Below are 24,498 nucleotides of genomic sequence, written 5' to 3'. Positions count from 1 at the left end.
CATTTTAGGAGAGATGTACAGTTAGTCAGTCCTACTGTTGTTGCTTGGATACGGTTGTTATACATCAACTCTTCCCACAGCTGTCTACACTACTGTCAGGGCCGCTTGATTGACTGTGGCACTGGACACGTTACCCACTTTCCAATGACGTCTGTAAAATCATTTGAAATGCACAACATGTACTCCCACACTGCTAATGCTTTATGCCTGCACCAAAAAAAAGCAATTGCCAGTATGACACCCGAGGTATTTTCAACCTGGTTTTAATGTGAACGCCACATTGATAAGAGGGACTGCTTTTCAGCTCTACTTTGTTTTCAGAAGCACAAAAGGATGTTCACAAATATTGAGGCTGGAGATATCATTGCCTCACTATCGGTCTAACAATTCAATGAAGTGTCTTTCATTTTCATGAACTTGTATAATTTAAACAAAAATTGCAAGACCCAAAGAACTGAGAATGCTGGAAATCAGAAACAAAAACAGAAATCAATGGTGAAACTCAGCAGGTCTGGCAGCATCTGTGGAGAGAGAAAGCAGAGTTAATGTTTCGGGTCCAGCGACCCTTCTTCAGAACTTGTATAATTGGATTGGCTTGGTCCCTGGCCAACTCAACCTGCTGGGTTTGTCCAGCAATTTCTGTTTTTGTCTCAAATATCCAGCATTCGCGGGTAAGAGCATCAGATATCAGAGCAGAATAAGGCCATTCTGCCCATCGGATCCACGCTTCCATTCGATCAGGCTGATATGTTTCTCAATCCCATACGTCTGCCTTCTCGCTGCATACCTTGACCCCTCTACCAATCAAGAACCTATCCCTGTCTTAAATACACTCGATGACTTGGCCTCCATAGACCTCTGCAGCAATGAGTTCCACAGATTCACTAACCTCTGGCTGAAGAAATTCCTCCTCCTCACCTCAGTTCTGGAGGATAGTTCCTTAACTCTGAGGCTGCGCTCTCAATCCTAGTCTCTCCTATTAGTGGAAATATCTTCTCCATGTCCACTCTGTGTCCTTTGTTTTTCTCCCACCCCTGCTATGTTCAGAGTCTTCAGTTAATCACAAGTCCAAAGACATTGTATGGAAGTGTGTAATCTTTCCTTTGATATATCAAGAATATATCACAAAGCACCAATTACACAACCTTTTAAATATTTTCTTGTCAAGCAGAGGGTGGCGCATGTATGGAATGAGCTGCCAAAGGAAGTGAAGGAGGCTGGTAAAATTGCAATTGAAAAGGCATCTGGATGGGTATATGAATAGGAAGGGTTCAGAGATCAAGGGGCAGCAAATTAGGTTAGATCCTCTACAGTGTGGAAACAGGCCTTCGGCCCAACAAGTCCACACCGGCCCTTTGAACAGAAACCCTCTGACTAATGCACCTAACACTGTGGGCAATTTAGAATAGCCAATTCGCCTGACTGGCACATCTTTGGATTGTGGGAGGAAACTAGAGCATCCGGAGGAGACACAGGGTCAATGTGTAAACTCCACACAGACAGTCGCCCGATGGCTGGGATTGAATCTGAGTCAAATTGAGCCCCGTAAGTAGCCATTCATTTATCACATCACTGTTGGTAAGCTGAGAAAAATGCCCATGACCCTTAATACCCAGCATATGATTGCAAAGGGAAAGAGAAGGGGTTGAGTTCCCCTCCAGGACCCATTTGCCCAATTATTTCCCCATCCCACCATATCTTTCACTGGAGTGTTGGAGGTTGAGAGGAAATCTAATAGAAGTGTATAAAATTATGAGAGGTATAGACAGAGTTAATAGTAGTTGTCTTTTCCCTGGGAAGGAGGATTTCAAGACTAGGGGCCACACGTTTAAGTTGAGAGGAGAGAGATTTAAAAAAGACACGAGTGCCATATCTTTTACAGAGGGTGTTTGCATGTGGAATGAACTTCCTGAGGAAGTGGTGGATGTGGGTATAATTACAACATTTAAAACACATTTGGATAATTACATGAATAGGAAACGTTTGGAGGGACATGGGCCAGGAGCAGGCAGGTGGGACTAGTTTAGTTTTGGATCACGTCCGGCATGGACTGGTTGGACCTGCGTGCTGTATGACTCTGTGACTCTCAATATTTCACAGAGAGGGGAACACTTCCACCCTATGAAACTCACTGACAAGAATAGCCATCACATTGTACCTACAAAGGATTTGCCTTGCTCACTGCTACATTTAAACTAATTCACTGCGCAGTTTGAACATTTTTCATCAACAATGAAGGGGGTTAATGTGGAACTCCAGAATGACAAAGACATGTTGATGGAGGGGGCGGATAAGTGGCAGATGAGATGCAAAGAGATGTGAGGTGATGCATTTTGTTTGGAAAAACATTGAAAGATGACAGAAAGGAGAAGATACAATTCGAAAAGGGGTGCAGGAACAGATTGCACATGCAGGACGGTTAGACAGAGCAGTAAGTAAAGCATACAGTATCACCAGCTATATTATATGAAATGTGGAGTACAATAGCAGGGAGGCGATATTGAACTTGTACAAGAGATTTGTTAGACTTCAGCTAGAGTATGGTGGATGGAGTTGTGGGTGCCACATTATAGGAAGGATGTGAATGCATAGGAGAGAGTGCAGAAGCGATTTGGTTCCTGGGATGAGGATGGATTGAAGAAGTTGGGAGTGCTCTCCTTGGACGGAAGAGGCCAAGGGAAGATCTAATTGAGGTTTCCAAAATTATGAGCTAGCTGGGGAGAGTAGATCAGAAGAAATTGTTCTCACTCATAAAAGGAATATGAACAAGTACAGGAGGGCATAGATTTAAAGTGATCTACAAAAGAAGCAAGAGAGGAGTGAGGAAAGACTTTCTCACTCAGTAAATAGTTGGGCATCCACTGACTGGAAACGTGATGGAGGCAGGTTCAATCGAGGCATTCAACAGGACTCAGAATAATTATTTCAATAAAAAGAATGTGCAATAGAAATCTCAAGAGACAGCCACCAGGTAATGGTGCTCATTTAATGAGTGGGTGTAGACACAAAGGGCTGAATGGCCTCTTCCTCCATAGTAACAATTCTATGATTCAATAGATTTGATTTAGAGGAGTCAGTGTTGGATTTGGGTGGACAAGGTTAAAAATCACACAACGCCAGGTTATAGTACAACAGGTTTATTTGGAAGTATTAGCTTTCGGAGCGTCGCTCCTTCATCAGGTGGTAGTGGCCTGATGAAGGAGCAGTGTTTTGAAAGCTAGTGCTTCAAAATAAACCTGCTGGACTATAACCTGGCGTTGTGTGACTTTTAACCATGATTCAATAGCACTGTACGGTGTCCACTAGCATTCCTGAGGGGTGCTGCACTGATACAAGTGCTGTCCTTTGGGTGAGATATTAAACTGGGATCCTTTCATTCACAAACAAAAACAGAAGTTGCTGGAAAAGCTCAACAGGTCTGACAGCATCAGTGGAGAGAAATCAAGAGTTACCATTTCGGGTCGAGTAACCCTTCCTCAGAACTGGGAAATTCTATTCTGAGGAATGGTCACTTGACCTTGTAGATTCATAAGATATAGAAGCAGAATTAGACTGTTCAGCCCATCAAGTCTGCTCTGACATTCAATCATGGCTGATACAATCAGAAAAATTAACTCTAATTTCTCTCCACAGATTCTGCCAGACCTGCTGAGCTTTTCCAGCAATTTCTGGTTTTGCTTCTGATTTACAGCATCAGCAGTTTGTTCAGTTTTACTTTTATTCACTCCTTGGGTGTGAGCATCTCTCAGTAGGCCAGCATGTGGTGTCCCTCCTCAGTTGCTCTTGAACTGAATGGCTTCTTTAGCTATTTCAAAGTGCAGTTCAGTGTTACCTGAGGGTTTGAAATCACATGCAGGTCAGAATGGGGAAAAACAGCAGATTTGTTACCCTAAAGGAGTTTGGTGAATCAGATCGCTTTTTACAACAATTGATTATATTTTCATTGTACTGAGGGTAGCTTTCTGTTTCAGGTCATTTTGCGAATTGAATTCAAATCCCACACAGCATTCCAGATTACTCGTCCAATGACATCTCCACCACTACCAATCTGTCTTCTTCATCAGGGAAATGCAAAGCATCTGAAAGCACTATTTCAAAGAATAACAAGGAAATTCGCCCCCTGTTTCCTCATCAATATTGACCAACGAACAAACATCTTCAAGACCCGGTCACTATGGTCCCAGGAATGAAAAAGTTAACACATGAGGAATGTTTGAGGACTCTGGGTTTGTACTCAACGGAGTTTGGGAGAATGGGGAGGGATCTAATGGAAGCTTACACAATACTGAATGGCCTGGACAGAGTGGATATTGGGAAGAATGTTTCTATTGGTAGGAGAGACTATGACCCAAGGGCACAGCCTTTTAGAACAGAGATAAAGAGAAACTTATTCAACCAGAGAGTGGTGAATCTATGCAATTCACTGCCACAGAAGGCTGTGGAGGCCAGGTCATTGAGTATATTTAAGACTGATATAGATAAGTTCTTGAGTAACAAGGGGATCAAGGGTTATGGACAGAAAGCGGGAGAATGAGGTTGAGAAACTTATCATGATTAAATGGCAGAGCAGACTCAATGGGCTGAATTGCCTAATTTCTGTTCCAATGTCTTATGGTCTTATCATACTGTGGGAGCTGGCTGTGCACACATTACCTGCTACATTTCTGACCTTAATATAGGGAAGCCTCTCAATGAAAATATTTAACAAGTTGTATAATGTTTTGAAACATGTTCAGATTGACAGCCACCTTTTTTTTCTCTTGTTTTTCCCTTTCTTGCCCTTTTTTGTCTGAGTAATACGCTCTTAGTGCTGCTAGTGATGAGGGCACCTTGAGAACATTGGTCACCAATTGCGATGTATCGATAGTCCTGGGCTTGATGGACCCAATCAATTTCATTGTCCTTTTGTTCACATCATGCACTGTCCATGTGATTGACAGGTACCTCAGGAGCTGACGTTATTTTTTAAAGATATAATTCAAACACTCAGGCATTCTGAAGAACATCAACTAGTGCCAATGACTCTACATTCAATCATTGACTGATCTGTCATTTAGAAGCTGCCTAACTCCAACTGAATGCTTTAAGGCTCAACTGAGCTCCTCTCTGATACAGAGCGGGAGCATTAAAACCAACTCTTTCACAATGTTTGAGCTCTCAATGTAGAGCTGACTGTTAGAATGGGTACATTCCTCTCACCCACCACAGGGCAAAAAGCATGCTCACAAGGGAAGTGCGGACACGGAGATATCCTCCTTTAGGACCAAGGACGAAAGGTCAGAGGCACCGGGGACATTAATGCATGTGGCAGCCAACAACAATAACTTATGGACAAACTCTCCGAGCACTCTGTACTCTGTTAATCCAAGGTAAACCTCCTGCTCAGCTCCAAATACATACAGTTGCATTGAATTTATAACACTGAATGAGGCCATTCCACCTGACTGATGTATTCGAGTATTAAGCTCAAAACCAACCTTCTCTCTTGAGCTCATCATAGCAAGTTTGCTTTCTCCCTCATGTTCTTACCTAGCGTCTCCTTTAATGCATCTATTCTCTTTGCTGCAACTACTTCCTATTGTGGCACATTCCACATTCTGAACTCTCTCTGGTTGAAGAGTTTCTATTAACTTCTGTGTTGGGTGAATTGGTGCTGATTTTCTAATTATTGACCCTTCGCTTTCACCAATTTTCTCATTTCCCCTCCCCCCACCTTATCCCAGTTCCAACCTGCCAGCTCTGCACTGTCCTCATGACCTGTCCTACCTGCCAATCTCCCTTCCCACCTATCCGCTCCACCCTCCTCTCTGACCTATCACCTCCATCCCCACCTCCACCCACCTATTGCACTCTTAGCTACATTCTCCCAAGCCTCACACCCCTCCCATTTATCTCTCCACCCTGGAGGCTCCCTGTCTCATTCCTGATGAAGGGCTTTTGCCTGAAACATCGATCCTGCTCCTCGGATGCTGTCTGACCTGCTGTGCTTTTCCAGCACCACTCTAACCTTGACTCTGATCTCCAGCATCTGCAGTCCTCACTTTCGCCTTAGCTTTCACCCACCCATCTCGAGGTCTCTATTTCTACTCAATCAAACCCCATCGTAATCTTAAAGATCTCTGTTTGGTCATATGCCAGTCTTTGCTTTTCAGACTCCCCAGGATGATCAGTCTCGCTGCAGTCCTTTCCAAGTATGATTAAGCAGCCGGTTTTAAGACCATCTGAGTCAAGGTGACTAGTCTTCCTTTGAGATGGCTGTGTTCCAATTTTTCAGCCCTTGCCCCATCACTCACCAGTCTCAATAATTTCTCTCTGTAGAGCTAGAGTATAATGGTCCAGCTGTTCATTCAATCCCTGGTCTGTCCTTAACTGCACAGTCCTAAAGATATTCATCGGTAAGCTACTCAGTGAGCTTAATAGATCATTCTGTTCCAGCCTCACCATAACCAAATTACCTTGTGAGAAATACATCGGCCTATTAAAATGAGTGTACTGAGATACTTCAGGGACACAAATTCCAAAAGCAATTCAAAATTGGAACATGTGATGCCAGCCTGAAAGGATACACAATGTTAGCTGTTTTTTTCATCTTGATAGTCAATTTTTGTAGCTTGTTTCAAATTATCCAGTGAGGGGAAATATGCTATAAAGTCATATCATGTTAAAAATAAACTGCATTTAATCAAAAATAACTTTGATTCCACTGACAATTGCTGCAAAGGAAATTTGAACAATAGCTTGTCTGACAGAATGAAAGATTGACAGTAAATAAAGGATTACATTGTAGGATAGGAGCAGCTAAATGAACAAAATACTAGTCTTTCCCAGCTATTTTCATTGCAGCATTAACCCTAATGGGTGTAACCTCTCTTAAAGAATGGAGAGTGAAATTTCACAGATTTCAAATTTCAATTTTATGAGCTTGTAAGGTTGAAATCCGCGGTGTCATTTTGGTGTGTTAGAAATTACAACGGGGAGAAATATAGAAAAGAAATCTTCATTTTCAAGGCCAGAGCTGATGTTGAGGAAAAGTGAGTGACGCTCTTATCTCGGAAATTCAAAAACATGGTTGTTATCTTACGACAATGTCTCCCTAAGTGCATGGGCTGAAGGTCGTACTGTTTGGAGATGTTGAAAATGCAGTGCAATTTTTATTGTGGAAGATTTTCCATCATCGCTGAATTCCCACTTGCAACAACTGTCCAGCTTTCTTTCTGCCTGCCTGGAATTTCATTTCGGATTGACACTGCATGGCAAGACTATTTTGTCAAAGGAGCCGCAAGGTATCACACATACACAAACAAAATGATGATAGGTGTGAGAACCAGGAGCGGGGAATGTTTTTGAAAGAAAATGACATTGCAGAGAACAGTTGGCATTGTTTAGCAGTGAGCACTGCTTCGCCTGTGTTTCTGTTGATTGCCATCTAAAACAGCCTGTCCCTGCTTCTATTCAATTTCCTGTTGATTTTAATTTGCCCTATTCCTTCGTGACATAAGAGGTTCCAAACTCAGTCAAAAGATTGCAAATCACTCATGGAGCATGCACATACTGTGTCTTTATAAGCTGTGAACATGACTCACATTCATAGGCACATTACTGTGCATTGTGATTGGCGCTTCACTCCAAGATAATAATCTCTGATTTTTCTGTGTGATGTGCAGCCAAAAGGAGATGCATAAATTTTGGTTGCACTCTGTACCTTCCAAAAAAAAAAATCAGGATACAAGTTAAAGCTGCAATCTTGGGCCATTAAAATAACCCTTGACTGATGCCACTATAGGAGATCCTGCATCAAATGGACTACTGCAGTTCAGGAAGGTGGCTTACCACAACTTTTTCCAAGGGCAATAAATGCTAGTCATGCCAGCAATGACTACATCCCACAAATAGATGAGAAAGAAAAAAGTACCGTCCAGCCCATCAAAACTCATCCCTGTGGAGAGTTTCTAAAATTCCCATATTTAACACCCAATTCTCTCAAAGAAGGTTCTGAATAGATTTACCAGAGCGTTGCCAGGACTGGACGGTTTGAGTAATAAGGAGAGGCTGGGACTTTTTTCACTGGAGGGTAGGAGGTTGAGGGGTGTCCTTACAGAGGTTCATAAAATCATAAGGGCAATAGAAATGGTGAATGGCAGGTGTCCTTTCCCTAGGATGGGGGATTTCAAGACTGGGGGGGGGGCATATTCTTAAGTTGAGAGGAGAAAGATTTAAAAAAGACATGAGAGACAATATTTTTCACACAGAGAGTGTGGTTCATGAGTGGAATGGACTTCCAGAGGAAGTGATGGATGTGGGTACAGTTATAACATTTAAAAGAGATTAAGATAAGTCCATGATAAGAAATGCTTGGAGTGATTTGGGCCAAACACAGACAAGTTTGGATCAGAAATTGGCTCGCTGAAAGAAGACAGAGGACGGTGGTTGATGGGAAATGTTCATCCTGGAGTTCAGTTATGAATGGTGTCCTGCAAGGATCTGTTTTGGGGCCACTGCTGTTTGTCATTTTTATAAACGACCTGGATGAGGGCAGAGTAGGATGGGTTAATAAATTTGTGGATGACACTAAGGTCAGTGGAGCTGTGAATAGTGCCGAAGGATGTTGCAGGACATAGATAAGCTGTAGAACTGGGCTGAGAGGCGGTGAATGGAGCTTAATGTGGAAAAGTGTGAGATGATTAACTTTGGAAGGAGCAACTGAAATTAAGAGTACTCGGTTAATGGTATGATTCTTGGCAGTGTAAATGAACAGAGAGATCTTGGTGTCTATGTACATAAATCCCTAAAAGTTGCCATCTAGATTGATAGGATTGTTAAGACGGCATCCGGTGTGTTAGTTTTTATCGGTAGAGGGATTGAGTTTTGGAGCCACGAGGTCATGTTGCAGCTGTACAAAACTCTGGTGTAGCCACAATTAGAGTATTGCGTACAGTTCTGGTCATCACATTCTAGGAAGGAGGTGGAAGCTTTTGAAAGAGTTCAGAGGAGACTTACTAGGATGTTGCCTGGTATGGAGGGAAGGTCTTATGAGGAAATGCTGAGGGACTTGAGGCTGTTTTCATTAGATAAAAGAAGGTTGAAAGGTGACTTAATTAAGACATCTAGGATAATCAAAGGATTAGATAGGGTGGACAGTGAAAGGCGTTTTCCTCGGATGGTGATGGCTAGCATGAAGGGACATAGCTTTAAATTGAGGGGCGATAGATATAGGACAGACGTCAGAGATAATGTCTTTACTTAGAGAGTAGTAGGGGCATGGAACACACTGCCTGCAACAGTGGTAGACTCGCCAATTTTAAGGGCATTTCCCTCCCTTCGTCACCTCTCATTTGTTTAGAACTACTGTTTACTTGATTAATTATTGCTCTGCATTGACAGAACAAATTAGATATAAAGATTAAAAAGGCTCTTTAAGTTTCCTTCCTGGCTTTTTCAAAATTGTGTTGTTGTTTTCCTTTACGTTTGTTTCCTGACTACGTGTCAATTGTTAAATTTCATTACCTAACATGAAGCTTTTCTGGATTATAGGTTGCACTGCAGCAATGACAAAGTTATACTGAGATTGAGACTAGATATTTAACAATGCAATGATAAATACAATTCTCAATGGGATCTAATTGTCTATTCAAGTTGTTGATAATTATGACAAGAGAAACATTTTCCTCAGCTTTCTGCCTTACACACTCATAAGGACAATGACAAGAGAGGCATACTACAAACATTACAATTTGTACTAAAAAATGTTGTGGCTTGTCAATTCTGATTGACCAGAGTGATGCCATGGAGAAAATGAGGAACTATCACCACCCTAAATTATTGGGCTATTCAGTAGAGGCACAAGACTTGAATAGAGTTATTCTGTTTGCTGGAAATGTATGAATATACGTCAGTTCTAGCAATGAACCATGCCACAAACTGAACTGATTATCCTGAATCGATTGTTAATGTAGTTCATGTTACAATCACAAGACTGTTCTTCAATTGCTGTCCAGTCGCAGATTATGAAACAGAAGACATTTTGTTTTGGGCTTTCAACTTTTTTTGGTAATACAACATGTACCTAATCCAATCCTGTCTTCATTGATCTATGTTGGCTCCTAGTTGAGCAATTCCTCAATTTTAAAATTCTTCTTTTCAAGTCCCTTGTCTCTACCTCTTTAACCAACACTCCTTGAAATGTGGACTTTTGCCCTCACTCCAAAGCTGGATACTTGACAATCAGCAGTCCAAGCCCTAAGATGTGCAATTCCCTGTGGGCGGCACGGTGGCACAGTGGTTAGCACTGCTGCCTCGCAGCGCCAGAGACCCGGGTTCAATTCCTGCCTCAGGCGACTGACTGTGTGGAGTTTGCACGTTCTCCCCGTGTCTGCGTGGGTTTCCTCCGGGTGCTCCGGTTTCCTCCCACAGTCCAAAGATGTGCAGGTCAGGTGAATTGGCCATGCTAAATTGCCCGTAGTGTTAGGTAAGGGGTAAATGTAGGGGTATGGGTGGGTTACGCTTCGGCGGGTCGGTGTGGACTTGTTGGGCCGAAGGGCCTGTTTCCACACTGTAAAGTAATCTAAAATCTAATCTAATCTAATCTAATCCCTCACGATATCTCTCTGCCTGCCTCTCCTCTTTTGAACCACAGCTTAAAACCAATCTTTTTGAGCAAATTTTTGGTGACTTGACTAATGTCTCCTTTTGCAGTTCAAAAAAGCTGACTGGGGCAGATGTTTGCAGGAAAAGGGACAGCGAGAAGATGGGAAGCCGTCTGATATGAAAAGCCTTCAGAAATGAGATAACGAAAGTCCAGAGGCAATATATTCCTGTCAAGGTGAAAGGAAAGGCTGGTAGGTTTAGGGAATGCTGGATGACTAAAGAAATTAAGAGTTTGGTTAAGAAAAAGAAGGAAGCATATGTCAGGAAGAGACAGGAATATGTTGAGTGAATCTTTAGAAGAGTATAAAGGAAGTAGGAGTATACTTAAGAGGGAAATCAAGAGGGCAAAAAGGGAACATGAGATAGCTTTGGCAAATAGAGTAAAGGAGAATCCAAAGGGTTTTTATAAATACATTAAGGACAAAAGGGTAACTAGGGAGAGAATAGGGCACCTCAAAGATCAGCAAGGTAGCCTTTGTGTGGAGCCGCAGGAGATAGGAGAGATACTAAACAAGTATTTTGCATCAGTGTTTACTGTGGAAAAGGACATGGAAGGTATAGAATGTAGGGAAAATGTCACCTCCTACAGAGGAGGAAGTGCTGGGTGTCTTGAAACACATAAAAGTGGATAAACGCCCAGGACCTGATCAGGTGTACCCTAGAACTCTGTGGGAAGCTAGGGAAGTGTTTGCTGGGCCCCTTGCTGATTTGTATCATCGATAGTCACAGGTGAGGTGCCAGAAGACTGGAGGTTGACTAACGCAGTGCCACTATTTAAGAAAGGTGGTAAAGACAAGCCAGGGAACTATAGATCAGTGAGCCTGACATCGGTGGTGGGCAAATTGTTGGAGGGAATCCTGAGGGACAGGATGTACATGTATTTGAAAAGGCAAGGGCTAATTAGGGATAGTCAACATGGCTTTGTGCATGGGAAATCATGTCTCACAAACTTGATTGCGTTTTTTGAAGAAGTAATAAAGAGGACTGATGAGGGCAAAGCAGTAGACGTGTCGGTGTTCGACAAGGTTCCCCATGGGAGACTGATTAGCAAGGTTAGATCTCATGGAATACAGGGAGAACTAGCCATTTGGATACAGAACTAACTCAAAGGTAGAAGACAGAGGGTGGTGGTGGAGGGTTGTTTTTCAGATTGGAGGCCTGTGACCAGTGGAGTGCCACAAGGATCAGTGCTGGGTCCTCTACTTTTCATCATTAATATCAATGATGTGGATGAGAGTTTAAAAGTTATGGTTATTAAGTTTGCAGAAGACACCAAAATTGGAGGTGTAGGGGACAGCGAAGAAGGTTACCTCAGATTACAACGGGAACTTGACCAGATGGACCAATGGGCCAAGGAATGGCAGATGGAGTTTAATTTAGATAAATGCAAGGTGCTACATTTTGGAAAAGCAAATATTAGCAGGACTTCTACATTTAATGATAAGGTCTTAAGGAGTCTTGCTGAACAAAGAGACCTTGGGGTGCAGGTTCAGAGCTTCTTGAAAGTAGACTGGCAGGTAGATAGGATAGTGAAGAAGGCATTTGGTATGCTTTCCTTTATTGGTCAGAGTATTGAGTACAGAGTTGGGATGTCATTTTGCAGCTGTGCAGGACATTGGTTCAGCCACTTTTGGAATATTGCATGCAATTCTGGTCTCCTTCTTATCGGAAGGATGTTGTGAAACTTGAAAGGGTTCAGAAAAGATTTACAAGGATCTTGCCAGGATTCAAGGATGTGAATTATAGGGAGAGGTTGAATAGGCTGGAGTCGTTTTCTCTGGAGCAGCAGAGGCTGAAAAGTGACCATATCGAGGTTCATAAAGTCTGAGATAGGGTAATGGGGGAAAGGTGGGAAAGTGGAGCTGAGAATTATCAGATCATTGAAGGGTGGCGCAGACCTGATGGGCTGAATTGTCTACTTCTGCCCCGACATCTTACAGTCTTAGAGTCAGAGAGACATACATATGTACAGCATGGAAACACACCCTTTGGTCCAACTCGTCTGTGCTGACCAGATATCCCAACCTCATCTCGTCCCACTTGCTACAAAGAGGGGGGATAATGAGCAGGTATTCTAACTGGTAGGATATGACTAATAGTGTCTTATGTGCTCAGACTTCTTGGATTTGTCAATGAGTTAAATACAGATAAACAATTATATATTAAAGTTTGCAGCTGGCATAATGATATTCAACATTGATGCCAGCATAAATGGAAGTGTAACATTACAAAGAGATATTAATGGATTGAGTGAATGGACAAAGCTGTGGCAGATTAATTTCAATAGAGGCAAACTTTGGGCCAAAGAAGCATAAAACATGTCTTTTTCTAAAGGGGGAAATGCTAGACAGTGGAATTATAGAGACTTATGATCCAGGCACACTATTCATTGCAGCCCCATGGACTGGGATGGAGAATAATCAAGAAGATGAGTACTTTAGTGACCATTGTGTCTGGATGAATGGAGTACATAAGAGTAAATGGAACACCTGAGCAATATGAGAGCCTGTTTCAATCACACCTGGAGCAGTCTTCAGTCCCAAGCATCACACCTTCAAGAGGTTAGACTGATCTTGGATGGAGCATAGCTTACATTTGCGAGAATGATAATCAAGCTCCAAGGGTTAAATTGGGAAGACAAGTTACATGAAATAGGATTGTATTTCCTGGAATTTAAAGATGAAAGGGTGACTTGATTGAGGATTCCAAGATATTAAGGATGCAGCGTAGGTAGATAGAGAAGAACAATTTCTGCTGCTGAGGGAATCCAGGACTTGGGGACTTTGTCTGAAACTTAGAAACCGATCTTTCCAGGTCAATGACAGGGAAGGCTGCAACACACAAAATGGCCATTCACTATGATCTCATTGAAATGGTGGAAGAAGCTGTTGCGGCTCGGTGACCTCTTCCTGTTCCCACGTCCCTGTACATTGAGTGCATCAATGTTAACAGTGTTGATCTTTCAAGCAAAGAGTCTGAACTTTCACATGTGTTTCATATCTTCAACGTTGCGATGTTAAAAACTGCTCAGATTGGGGCTATTTTCTTATTAATCTGTCAGTCCTAACAACCACCAGCAACATCACAGCCTCACTCATCAGTGAGATGGTCCCAAATTGTTTTTCCTAAGCTAAATTAAAGCTGCCACATTAATTTTAAACTTTGCACACTGTGTATGAAGATCACCATCAACAGAACCACTTCAAATTTCTAGCTGGCTGGAACGTTTTTTTCCCCTTAAGTACCCATAATGAAAATAGTCGGCTGTCAGCCAATAATATAAGACTAGTTCCCTCTGGGAGCCTGTGCCAATCAACTAGTGTAAGGCATTATGTAACCTCTGCAACATGGTTACAATTTTGGAACCTTACTGACCGGTCTTTATGTTAGTGGATGACTATGCTGCCTCCCCGAATGGTGCCCTGACTAAAGCAAATATATGACTGTGTTGCTTTATTTTTGTCATTTTGTTTTGGTTCAACCACTTGTCTGCTTAGCCTCACAAGTTCAAACAGGTGAGTTACGGTGTGAAAGAGAAACACTAACCCGTAATATTTCTTCCACGCAGCTGGTCTCGTTGGAAAGGCTGACCTGAAGAGGAGAATAAGAAAGACAGAGTTTTACTACAAGATCTCATTTGCAGAATGCATTAACATTAAAATTTCCACCACCCCAAATAATCTACGCCTGCTTTCCAAATACTCTCCATCACATTACAGTTTTATTATTTGTCTAATGACAATAGATAAGCTATCGATGGAGCTTTAGGCTTTGGCTAATAGCACATCAAGCAGCTCATTCACTGGGTGCCATCATTGGTTTCTGCAAGTCTAATATGATGTAATTTACATTCATTACAGTTTGCTGATGCTGCAATTTCTGTCCTAGTAAATCAGAGACAGACAATGCTCATGGATTCAAGAGGAAGGGATTATCTACTCCTCACCTACTGAGTTTCGTCTTTATTTAAGCAAAAAGGGAAAGAATAACATAAGTAGGAACAGGAGTAGACCATTAAGTCCATTGACTCACATTCTCTTAGATGACATATCAGTAACATAACCACAGTGCCACCTAGGATGGTTGCTCTGTGATTCCATATGTTCATGGTTGAGTTTAGGATATGTCTCCACCCTGCTGTACATTCCCCACATCTTTGTTTCCCTCGTTTTCTGAAGTTGCTACCTTGTGCCAAAGGGATGGTCTCCATTACTGTTTGTAGACTGACATTGCTACAATAGTTGCTCATGTGCGTGTTGTGTTGTAAATTATTGGTCATTCTCTAGATATAGGCATGACTGGTAAGGCCAGTATTCGTTACCCATCATCAGCTTAAGAATGTGGTGATTCAATGAAGGGGCTTGCTATGCCACTTTAGTAGATAGGTAAGTGTCAACCACAATAAATATTGAACTGGAGTCACATATGTGTTAAATAGGGCAAGTACAGCAGGTTCCCTCTCTGAACGACAACCGCTGGGTTTCTTTGCAAAGGTCTGACAGTGTCCTGGTTAAATTTATTGATGCTGGTGTGTACATAAATTTAGAAACATATTTCAAATTCTAGTGGTGGGACTAGAGACTCACACTTGCTTCGATGACTAGTTCAGTAACACAACCACAATGCCACCTCAGCTGGTTGTAAAATGTTAGCAGTCTGTTGAAATGCAACGAGACACAACAACCAACACATATGCACTCACTATCAAATGAGAATCACTGTCTCTCTCACAAAACACTCACTCTCTGACAAAGACATACACAGACACTCTCAAACATATATATAGTCAAACACACACACACTCAGACATAGATATACAGACACGCACATACTCAATCATATACAGACACGCTTACTCACACAAACACACTTACACACAGACTCATATGCACAAAGATGTGTGCAGATGTACACAAACATGCACAGACACATATTCTTTTATACACTCAAGGGCAAACAGATTAAAAAAACCCAGCTAAGACAAGGCTGAAATATTTCTATTCATCTTCAGCTGCAAGTGTCAAGTCGATGAGTCCTCTCCACCTCTTCAGGAGGTCCCCAGTATCACAGATGCCAGTCTTCTACAAATTCTATTCACTCCACATGATATCAAGAAATAGCTGAAGGCACTAGATACTGCAAAAAGCTATGAGCCACGACCATATTCTGACAATAGCGTTGAAAACTTGCGCTCCAGAATTCACAACATCATTAGCCAAGCTGTCCCAGTTCAGCTACAACACTGGCTTCTACTGACCATTTGTGGTGAAAATTGCCCAGGTATATCCCGTACACAAAATGCAACAACTCCGACCTGACCAATTACTGCTCTGTCAGCAAACTCTCAATCATCAGCAAAGTGGTCATCAACAGTACTGTCAAAAGAAAATAACCAGCTCATGGGTTCTGCCAGGGCCACTCAACTCCTGATCTTATTACAGCCTTCATTCAGACATAGACATCAGAGCTGAACTCCAGAGCTGAGGTGAAAGTGACTTCCCTTGGCATCAAGAAAACAATTTACACCATTGTGGCATCGAGCAGGAGGAGCAATACTGGAGTCAGTGGGAAAACTTGCTGCTGGACGGGCTTTTATCTCAAGATGGTTGTGATTATTGGAAGTCAATTAGCTCACACCAAGGACATCAGCACATGAGCTCCTCAGGGTAGAATTGTAGCCCCAACCAACCATTGCTGCTTCATCAATGAAGCTGCTACATCAGTTCTCCACTACATAAGTGGAGACATTTACTGACAACACAGTTTCACTTGCGGCTCCACTTGTCCATCTGCAATGACACCTGCCCAACAGGTCAGCACAGTGGCTCAATGGTTAACACAGCTGCCTCGCAGCAGCAGGGACCCAGGTTCGATTCGAACCTCAGGCAACTGTCTGTGTGGTGTTTGCACATTCTCCCTATGTCTTCATGGGTTTCCTCTGGGAGATCCGGTTTCCTCCCACGTAGATGTGCAGGTTAGGGTGGATTGGCCATGCTAAATTGCCTATAGTGTCCAAGGATATGAGGGTGGATTAGCCATAGGGGATGTAGCATTATGGGGATGGGCTGGGTCTGGGTAGGATGTTATTTGGAGGGTCAGTGTTTCTTGATGGGCTGAATGGCTTGCTTCCACACTGTAGGGAGTCCATGATCCTATGAACAGCTCGGCTTGGGCTAGGAAATAAACATTATCTCTTGATATTCAATGCAGTACCATCACGTAATCCCACACGACCAATATCCTGGGCATTACCTAAGAATTCTGCATTCAGTACTTCACCTCCTGACTTCCCAGAGCCTGTCCACCATCTACAAGTCACAAGTCTGGAGTGTGGTGGAATATTCCCTATTTCCCCTGGATGGGTGCAGCTCCAAAAACACTGAAGAAGCTTGACATCATCCAGGACAAGCAGCCCGCTTGATTCACTACTCATCTACCACCTTCAGCATTCACCCTCTTCACCACTGATCCACTAAACTGGCAGCAGTTAACACCAGCTACAAGTTGCACTGTAGTAACTAACCAGCCCTCAAGTAGCTGTTTGTTCCACTTCCAGAACCCCTACCATCTTGAAGGACAAGGGCAGCAAATCATTGGAACTGTGTAGTTTCACACAGTTCCCTCACTGTGGCTGGGCCAACATTCTGCAACTCTCTTCCTTTGGGAGGTACTCCAATACCACAAAGGCTGCAGCAATTCAAGAAGGCAGCTCATTACCACCTCCTCAAGTACAACTGGAGAAAGGCAGTGAATGGTGGTCCAGTTAGCAGCACTCACATCCCATGAACAAGTTTTTTAAAAAAGTTGTAATTAGACAATAACTGGGAAGAACCCTAAACAATATTTTCTTTTTATCAAAGTGATATTCAAGTCAATTGCAATAATCTCTACCACGACATCATTGAGAGTGTCTATATTGGCACAGAGAGAAGGCCAAACATGGGACATCTTGATCTGTTGAAACAGAGCTGGGAGGAAGTTGTGTGTTGATATTTTTCAAAAATATTGTTGACACAAGGAATAAGGCAAACACAGTCGATATATACTGGATTTACTAAAGTGTTTCGGTACGATTTCATATTGTGATTGATGATGGCAAGAGAGTAGAAGACACAAGATTGAAAATATATTTTAAAAACTGAAGTAGGAACACACTGAAGGAAACTCTTCATGCTGAGAAAAGGTTACTTGCAATGTCCTGAAGGTCAATCCTGGGTTATTTTACCAGTTTGGAACTATGTACGTGAACTAGGAAGGCATAAACAAACACAACAAGCAAGTTCTCTGCGGTTACAAAAATATCAGGAAGTGGAAAAAACCCAAAAACAATGCAGTTAGATTCCAACAGTTTTCATCTCTTTGTTGACTGGGTCAGTATATAGCGACTATAGTTCAATGTGGACAAATAATTGGCCAGGGTGTGAAAGGACCCAGGAGGGAAGACATACTAAAAAAAAATCAAGAGATAAACATCTGGATCATACGTTTAAAGTAATATTCCATGTGCCCAAATTTCTTGGTCCATTCTTAATCATGTAAAACCAAGGCAACAATATCACACAAAGACCTTGCTTTGCTCAGGTGCTTTTTAAGACTAGGTTGAATGAAAAAGAACAATTTTAAACCAGAGATTTCCAAAGTATGGTTGCATGTTTTGAAAGTTAGGAATTTAATACCTATTGTGAAGCCTGTTTGTGTAGCTGTTGGTTTCACCAATATACAGATGAGCTGCAGCTGAGGGGTTGTTTGTAAGTGACGCTGCTTTTGGATGAGGGTTCAATCACAGATGACAAAGGTCTTTTGCCTGCCAACAACGTGATTGGTTGTCAGTTTGCTGAGAAGCTCAGACTGTGAGCAAGACGGAATGTAGCTCATCAGACCAGAAGAGAAACCAGCACAAAGCCCCCTCTCTTTCAGTTCTCTGCAGTAAACCACTTTAATCCTAAAGAAAACCAGACTATCTATCCTCTGCAGATTCGGCAAGCTGTGACTTTGAAGTGGATAGGCTGGAGACATTTCATAAGTGAACCAGCTACCCTGTGCCTGTTACAAACCAGTGAAAACATTCAGAAAAAGGAATGTTCAACAGAAACACATGGATCGCCAATCCAATAGAGCTTGTGAACAAAATCTAAGGAACTGCGTTCCATTTTTTTCTTCTGCCAAGGTGTTTTGTGTGTGTGTGTGTGCGCATGGGGGGGGGGCAGAGAGAGTGTGTGTGTGTGTGTGCACGTGTGTGCATATGGAGGGGGGAGAGAGAGGGAGACAGTGTGTGAGAGCATCTGTGTCTCTGTGTGTATATCTGTGTCTGTGTGTAAGGACAAGTTTAAAAGGGCTTTAGATTTTTAATTTGCAGAGTTTGCTTAATTTAGTTTATTTTTTTCCCTACAGCTAGAATCTAATGACCTGTAATAAATAGTGATTTCTTGTTAAGTACTGAAAGATAGCGCATGCTTTCTATCGACCTAGGGTCTACAATTCAAGAATTTTGCATGTTACTTCGAAAGGCAACTTTAGTGATAATTCCGAGAGTAACGGGCTTGATTTCCAGTGCACAACCCCTGTGAGTTATGACAATATACATTCATAAAGCTAGACCTAAAAACAAAAAGACTTATAGAACCTTTCATGACCTTAGGACGTCTCAAATTGCTATTAAGCCAGGAAAGTAATTGTGATTCACATTCACCCTCAGAACACAGGGAACCCATAGCTGTTTTGAGTATGTGATAGTGATGTCGGTTAAGGAATGAATATTGACTACAGCACTGGCAATAACTCCCCAGTTCTTTTTTGAATAGGTTTTCTTATATTCACTTGGAAAGACCGATGGGGTCATTGTTTAACTACTCATCCGAAAGATGAGATAACTGTATGGAAGCTAAGCACTTCAGCTTTCCAGCATTGAGAAAAGCGAAGGCACCTCTTAACAAATCAACCAAATGATGTAAGCATAGAGAGATTGCTGAACAACCGGGTCTTGAGATTCATAAGTCATCAGGAGTCTCCAGAGCTCACATTGAGAGAAATGCTAATTTTTTGTACAGCTACAAAGGTCAAAGTGAGGTCATAGCCTTTGTGGTATTCTCAGGTTTCTGGAAATATTTGCACTCAGGCGTAGACTGTAGATATAGGAGTTGGGATGGTGGGGGGGTTGGGAGGGGTGTGGTTGTGGTGGTGTGATGTGGTGTGGTGGGGAAATTAAAAACTCTCCACTGGATGGAGTCATACTGGGAACAATGGAAAATTATTGATTGTTGAAGATCACTCACTTCATGCCCAGGGCATCCCCACAGGAGTTCCTCAGGGTAGTGCCCCAGGCCCAACCATTGTCAGCTGCTTCATTCATGACCAACCCTCCATCATAAGGTCATAAGCGGAGTAATTACATAATACGAGGTATCATTAACTGCTCCTTAGATGGTGAAGCAGCTGATATTCATGTGCAGCCAGGCTTGGTCACCATTCAGATTTCGGCTTAGAGGAGGCATGTAACATTCACGCCATACAAGTGCCAGACAATTACCACATTCAATGATGATGTGGAGGTGCCGGTGTTGGACTGGGGTGGACAAAGTCAAAATTCACATGACACCAGGTTATACTCCAATAGGTTTATTTGAAAATTTCCAAATTCGACCAAAACCTGGTGGCATGTGAATTCTGACCATATTCAATTAAAGAGAATCTAATCACCTACCCTTAGCATTGCCATTGTTAAACCCCTCACGGTCAACACCCTGGGCATAACTATTGACAGAAAATGAATTGGCCCAACCGCAGAAATTAGGCAAACAGAATAGGTCACAGACAAGGAATACTACAATGAGTAACTCACCTTCTGACTCCCATCTACCTGGCACAAGTCAGGAATGTGATTGAACAATTTCCACTTGTCCAAAAACACTCAAGATGCTTAACACCATCTCATTGGCACCTCATCCAATATTGTATTAATGTGGTTGACTCTTACCTGCCTTCTGGGCAATTAGGGATAGGCAATAAACTCCCTCAGCCCATGAATGTATGACAAAAAAAAATCTTTTGTAGTGCAGCAATTCACCAAGTTACCCCCAGGAAGACATGTCAAACCTGCAACCTGTACCATCAAGAATACATGTCAAACCTGCAACCTGTACCATCTAGAAGAGCAAAGGCAGTAGATTGGACAACCACCACCAACAAATTGTCCTCCAAGCTACCCACCATCCTGACTTGGAATTATATCATCTTTCCTTCATTGTCACTGGGTCAAAATCCTGGAACATCCTCTCTGGCAGTATTGTGAGTGCCCCTACATTAAATGGACTACAGCCATTAAAGAAAGAATATCACCATCACATTTCCGCTGCAATCAGAAATACCGAACAGATCCTGGCCCAGTAGCATGTTACAGCCCATGAAAGAATAACAATAAATCTATAATTAGGCAACAGTTTTCCAAAATTATCCAGTAAAGTAAGGGCTAGAGGTTAATGTCTCATAAGTCAAATGTTGCCCTCATTGCATTGTGGCGAAGCATCTCGTCTACAGACCATATACTGCAGTCAACACCTGTTCAGTGACGATCCTTTTGAGCTCTGTGACATACATACTCAGCAAATTATATGTAATCTGTCCTTTGTATGAGTAAGAGAGCGTAATAAAAAAAAGATAGATGAAAGTTTAATGCATGCAATTTTATGATAATATCAATAGTGGCCTGAGGAATCAGCCATGTCATGTTTTCCCATTTCGAGGACCAGTTAGGTTAAGGAATTTCAGTTTTTGATGATCACTGAAACTCAATAAGTTACCAGAGATACTGAGGTCAGTTCCTATCATGTGACTGTTAAGAATCAGGTGATGTGATGCATGTAATCATAATGGAATAGTGAATAATTCACTTCCAGTTGTCCAGATTCATTCTAGTCAATGCATCAAGTAACACCATTGCTTTCACGTGTATAAAGCTACGGACTACAGCCAGATACAAAGGTCACAACACATACTCTTGCTTTCCCTGACAAGGTAAAATGTAGTGAAGAAAGTGAGCATAAGAACAGGAGTAGACCATTCAGTCCCTCGAGCCCGTTCTACCATTCAATGAGATCAAGGCGGATCTGTAGCCTAACTCCACATGCCTGCCTTTGGCCCTTATTCCTGATTACCTTTGCTTAACCAAAACTATCTACCTTAGATTTAAAATTAAAACTGTGTCATGTTAAGGTTGTAAAGGACATCGGTGAGGCCTCTTCTGGAGTATTGTGTACAGTTCTGATCCCCCTGTTATAGGAAGGATATGATTAAGTTGGAGAGGGTTCAGAAAAGATTTACCAGGATGTTGCGGGGAATAGAAGGTTTGAGTTATAAATATAGACTGGACAGGCTGGAATTTTTTTCTGCTGGAGCATAGGAGGTTGAGGTCTGACCTTATAGAGATTTATACAATCATGAGGGACAATAAGTAAGGTGAAAAGCAAGGGTCATTTCCCGAGGTTAGGAGAATTCAAGACCGGGGCATATTTTTAAAGTGAGAGAAGAAAGATTTCGAAACGACATGAGGGGTAATTTTTTTCACACATGGAGTGATTCATGCATGGAATGAACTTCCAGAGGAAGTGGTGAATGCAGGTAAAGTTACAGTGTTGAAAAGATATTCGGCGAGAAGCATGAATCGGAAAGGTTTGGAGTGATATGGGTCAAGTGCAGGCACACAGGACTACCTTGGTTTGGGAACATGGTCAGCACGGACTAGTCGGACCAAAGGATCTGTTTCCATGCTGTACAACTCTATGATTCTGGGGTTTAGATCAGAGTGGTGCTGGAAAAGCACAGCAGGTCAGGCAGCATCTGAGGTGCTATCTAATGCCATTTATGGAAGAGAGTTCCAAACATCTACCACCCTTTCTACATGAAGTGCTTCCTAGCATCTCCCCTGAAAGGTCTGGCCCTAATTCTCAGACTATGCTCCCTAGTTCTGGAATCAACCACCAGTGGGGATTATCTCCATCGACTCTGTTTTTTCCTGTTGATAGCTTGAAGACTTTGATCAGATCACCGCTTAACCTTCTAAATTCTAGAGAACATGCTTTCAGAGAAAACCATTTCTCACTACATCATTCAGGGGTGATGACTAGAAGCAATTGTCTACACAAGGCATAGCATTACTTCTGGAACTCTCCTCTTCCTCTGAAAATGTTGTCAAGGCCAAGGGTGGATTGAAACCTCTAGCTTCTGTGTGAACTGACTGTCACAAGATTTAGGGAGCATAGGTGGGAGATTGGAGTTGAACAAAGGCTGGTTGTGAATTCATTAAATGGGAGAGTTTCAATGGCAAGAGAGAGACTGTAGCATCCTGTACAGAGAGACTTGAAAATGATGAATATGCAGGGCCGTTAGGAAAGAAGATTGGAGAGACTGATGATGGCGCGGTCACCAATTCAATGATTCCAGGAAACTGAAAACATCAGCTGAGTTTTCTTTAAAGTGTGGGGAAGTGAAGTGGAGGGGTGTGAACCTTGGCAATTCTCTACCCCATGGGGCTATGGAAGCTCAGTCTTTGATTTTTTTAAAAAGTAGAGATAGATTTATGCGTACTGGTGGGGTACAGGGTTGAGAATTTAGGATTTTAGAATTTGGTTCATTGTCACATGTACTCACATGAGTGCAGTGAAAAGTTTACAAAGTTGCCACTTACTGTGCCACCTAGGTACAGGATCTTAGGAATAGATTAGAAAAATAAAGAAATAAAGCACTCAGCGTTACAGTTCATCAAGCAAGCTGTACCAGGTCAAGCATGGAGAACCATTGCTGCCAATGACCCGGGTCCCCACTGTGGGCCTTCCACAGACCCACTCCAAGCTCCACCGCAGCCAATAGCCCACAGAGTTCCCCATTAAAAGGCACTGAAAGGTTCAATCAGCCATGATCACATTGGATGTTGAGGCGAACATGATGGGCTGAATGGCTTCCTCCTGTCCCTTTGAAAGACGTTGTGACTTTCCTGGTCCTGAAATAGTCCCCACAAGGTGCCCCAGATGGAGATCGTATCCCTTAGCAATAAAGGGAGGTATATAGGGCTCACAAGGATAGAGGACCACACTTTAAGACCTTGCAGCTCAAGAGGAAAAGTAATCTGTAGTGGAGGATAAATGACTGAGGGGACGTGTCAATATGGTGGTGATTTTCATCAACTGGACCACCACTGTCGAGACAGGAAGAGAGTAGTCAAGAGTATCTCAGTAGGATGGCCATTGGCTGTACCCATCCCTCGGCCAGAAGGGCTTGGAGGCTGGTTCTGAGTCCACAGCTCAGACTGGCCATTGGGCCGGAGCAAAACTGGCCACTGGGTTGGGAAAATGGAAACTCGAGTCTGTTTCATTTAACTGCAGCCAAGAAGATTCTTAATGGTCTTTAGTGGGGCAGATAGGCTGCCACCAAATGTGCCTCAGCAAAAATGGCCAAGTTGGCAAGGTGACAGGGCTAAGGCTACACCAAAAAAAAGCATCTAGAAATCCCAAATTCTGAAGGGAGATTAGTACCTTTATATAGCACCTTTCGTATCCTCAGAATGTCCCAAAATGCTCTGTGGCCAATGAATAATGTTCGAAGTGTATTCACCATTGTGCTGTGAGGAGATCACCTCAAAGTCAACATGACAATGTTTTCAATTGAGATTCTGAGAAACATTTTGGACACCACTCCTCCCCAACCCTCTTCTCTCTGATCACCCAAGAAGACTGACAGGACCTCGGTTAACATCCTGTCGGAAAGATGGTACCACCATAACACCACACTCTTGTGGCACTGTACTGTTAGGATAGTCAACCAATATTAGGGTACTCATCTAGAATGAGACATAAACCCACCAAT

The 24,498-nt window shown here is 42.4% G+C and overlaps 1 protein-coding gene across 5 annotated transcripts in view; it reads right to left on the bottom strand.

Annotated features, from left to right (window-relative positions):
• The window catches only part of aff2 (ALF transcription elongation factor 2), a 540,071-nt gene that overhangs the window by 226,131 nt on the left and 289,442 nt on the right, over window positions 1-24,498 (bottom strand). For all 5 annotated transcript variants that reach the window (XM_087991859.1, XM_043705171.2, XM_087991860.1 and 2 more), the window contains exon 4: window positions 14,191-14,235. In XM_087991859.1, the coding sequence (XP_087847985.1) occupies window positions 14,191-14,235 (45 nt within the window). The remainder of the gene's footprint in view (window positions 1-14,190; window positions 14,236-24,498) is intronic.

This window comes from Chiloscyllium plagiosum, unplaced genomic scaffold, assembly GCF_037043375.1.
Source record: "Chiloscyllium plagiosum isolate Xiang-an unplaced genomic scaffold, Cpla_swu_hap1 HiC_scaffold_11, whole genome shotgun sequence".
Lineage (NCBI taxonomy): Eukaryota > Metazoa > Chordata > Chondrichthyes > Orectolobiformes > Hemiscylliidae > Chiloscyllium > Chiloscyllium plagiosum.
Note: the sequence above shows the minus strand (reverse complement) of the source record. Positions and strands in the feature narration are given on the sequence as shown.